Source organism: Pygoscelis adeliae, unplaced genomic scaffold (genome assembly GCF_000699105.1).
Source record: "Pygoscelis adeliae isolate BGI_AS28 unplaced genomic scaffold, ASM69910v1 Scaffold191, whole genome shotgun sequence".
NCBI classification, from domain to species: Eukaryota; Metazoa; Chordata; class Aves; order Sphenisciformes; family Spheniscidae; genus Pygoscelis; species Pygoscelis adeliae.
In genome coordinates, this window is record NW_008824114.1 from 615,726 (window position 1) to 617,308 (window position 1,583).

At 58.6% G+C, this 1,583-nt stretch overlaps 1 protein-coding gene across 1 annotated transcript in view; it reads right to left on the reverse strand.

Moving 5' to 3' along the window:
* The window catches only part of STARD8 (StAR-related lipid transfer (START) domain containing 8), a 14,413-nt gene that overhangs the window by 4,735 nt on the left and 8,095 nt on the right, over window positions 1-1,583 (reverse strand). The window contains exons 5-7 of the mRNA XM_009334280.1: window positions 1,544-1,571; window positions 582-755; window positions 2-17 (exon numbers count right to left, since the gene is read on the reverse strand). Of these exons, the coding sequence (XP_009332555.1) occupies window positions 2-17; window positions 582-755; window positions 1,544-1,571 (218 nt within the window). The remainder of the gene's footprint in view (window position 1; window positions 18-581; window positions 756-1,543; window positions 1,572-1,583) is intronic.

Here is a 1,583-nt window from a genome sequence, read left to right on the forward strand (position 1 = left end):
TGAAGTTGGGCACAGTCCTGCGGGGTGGGACAGACAGACGTCAGTGCAATGAACGGCTCCCTCAGCATCACCTCGCAGAGGGGAGCAGGACCCCAGGTGACACACACACACACACACACACACACACACACACACACACACACACACACACACACACACACACACACACACACACACACGTGCTTCTGCCACGTTTTGAATATAAGCCAGGCAGCTTTCGAGCAGGAACTCCAGCACCTTTTATTAAGCCAAAATGCTTTAATACTTGGCTACAATAGGAGACCACTGTCCCGCTTCTCCGACGTTGCCGCAGCATTTTTAATGCCCCACAAATGCCTGCAGCCCTCCTGGATGCAGACGATGCCAGAAGCCCAGGTGTCAGCCCCCAGCTCACGCTTGCAAGGATGCCCACAGCCATGCAGATTAAAGCCAGCTTTTGTTTCAGCTTTTCCCGCTCCCTCTCCACCATCTTCGCACACCGAAGCTACCCCAGGCTGTGGGCCCCGGGCTGGGAGGCAGCACCTAGCACAGCGCAGAGCTGCAGCTGGCACCTGGGCACCGCCCCCTCCCCACCAGCTCACCACGTCCAGGCTTGCTTGTGGGGCACAGAGTACTTCTCCATGATGGCCGTGAGACGGAGCAGGGAGCACTTCTGGAGCAGGTTGAGCTGGGCAGAGGACTGGCGGTTGATCTCCAGGGAGGCAGAGTTCAGGCTGGGCCGGTGCGAGTTCTGGAAGCTGTGCCAGCGCAGCTTTCTGCGGGGAAAGGCCGGCGGTGGCAGAGCTGGAGACCCCAGGGAAGGTCCTTTCCCTCCCCGCAGCACCCGCTGCTTTGGGGGAAGGTGCGGGCACAGCAGCAGCCGGGCTGAGCCCAGGGATCCCAACGCCAGCCCTAGTGCCACGAGTGCGGCTTCCTCCCCCTGGGCGCTCACAAACCCAGTGCAAAAGGGTGCCCGGGAGAGCACGAGAGACGCTTTCCCGTGCTTCTAAGGACTGCTCCCTCCCCCAGGTTCCCCTGAAACAACCAGCATCCTCTCCACTTGCACCTCAGGCCCACTGCACCTGCCCCAGCAGCCAGGGGCTGTGCTGGGCTACAGCCCCGCCAGGAGACCTGGGGAGAGCTCAGATGCTCAGGGTGACACATGCCTGCAGGACCACCACGCAGAGCAATGCAAAGGGGACATCTCCAACACCTGCTTTCTCAAGAAGAAAAGACACCCCAACGAGGTAGCGCTCTCTTGGGAGCCTGCTAAAACCCTTCCCAAGTTCGTGCTGCTCCGGGAAGGCTCCTGCCCAACTGCTCCGGTGCATCCCCAAGCCCAGAAGGGCACAAGGGACATTCCCAGCTAATGTAAAAAGACACCCCTCTATATCCCTCCATGCCTGCTTGGAGGCACATCACCCTAGCAGGGGCTACAAAATTCACAGAATTCAGCAACGGCTGGAGTTTTCTTAGGGAGAGCCCAAGGGAGCACTAGCACACTGGAAGCAAGTGCCTCCTTCATTTAGACCTGTTATTAGTAAATGAAAAACCATTTAATTACCGGTCTATGCAGGCAGAGAAGTCGCAGCCTGTACACAACA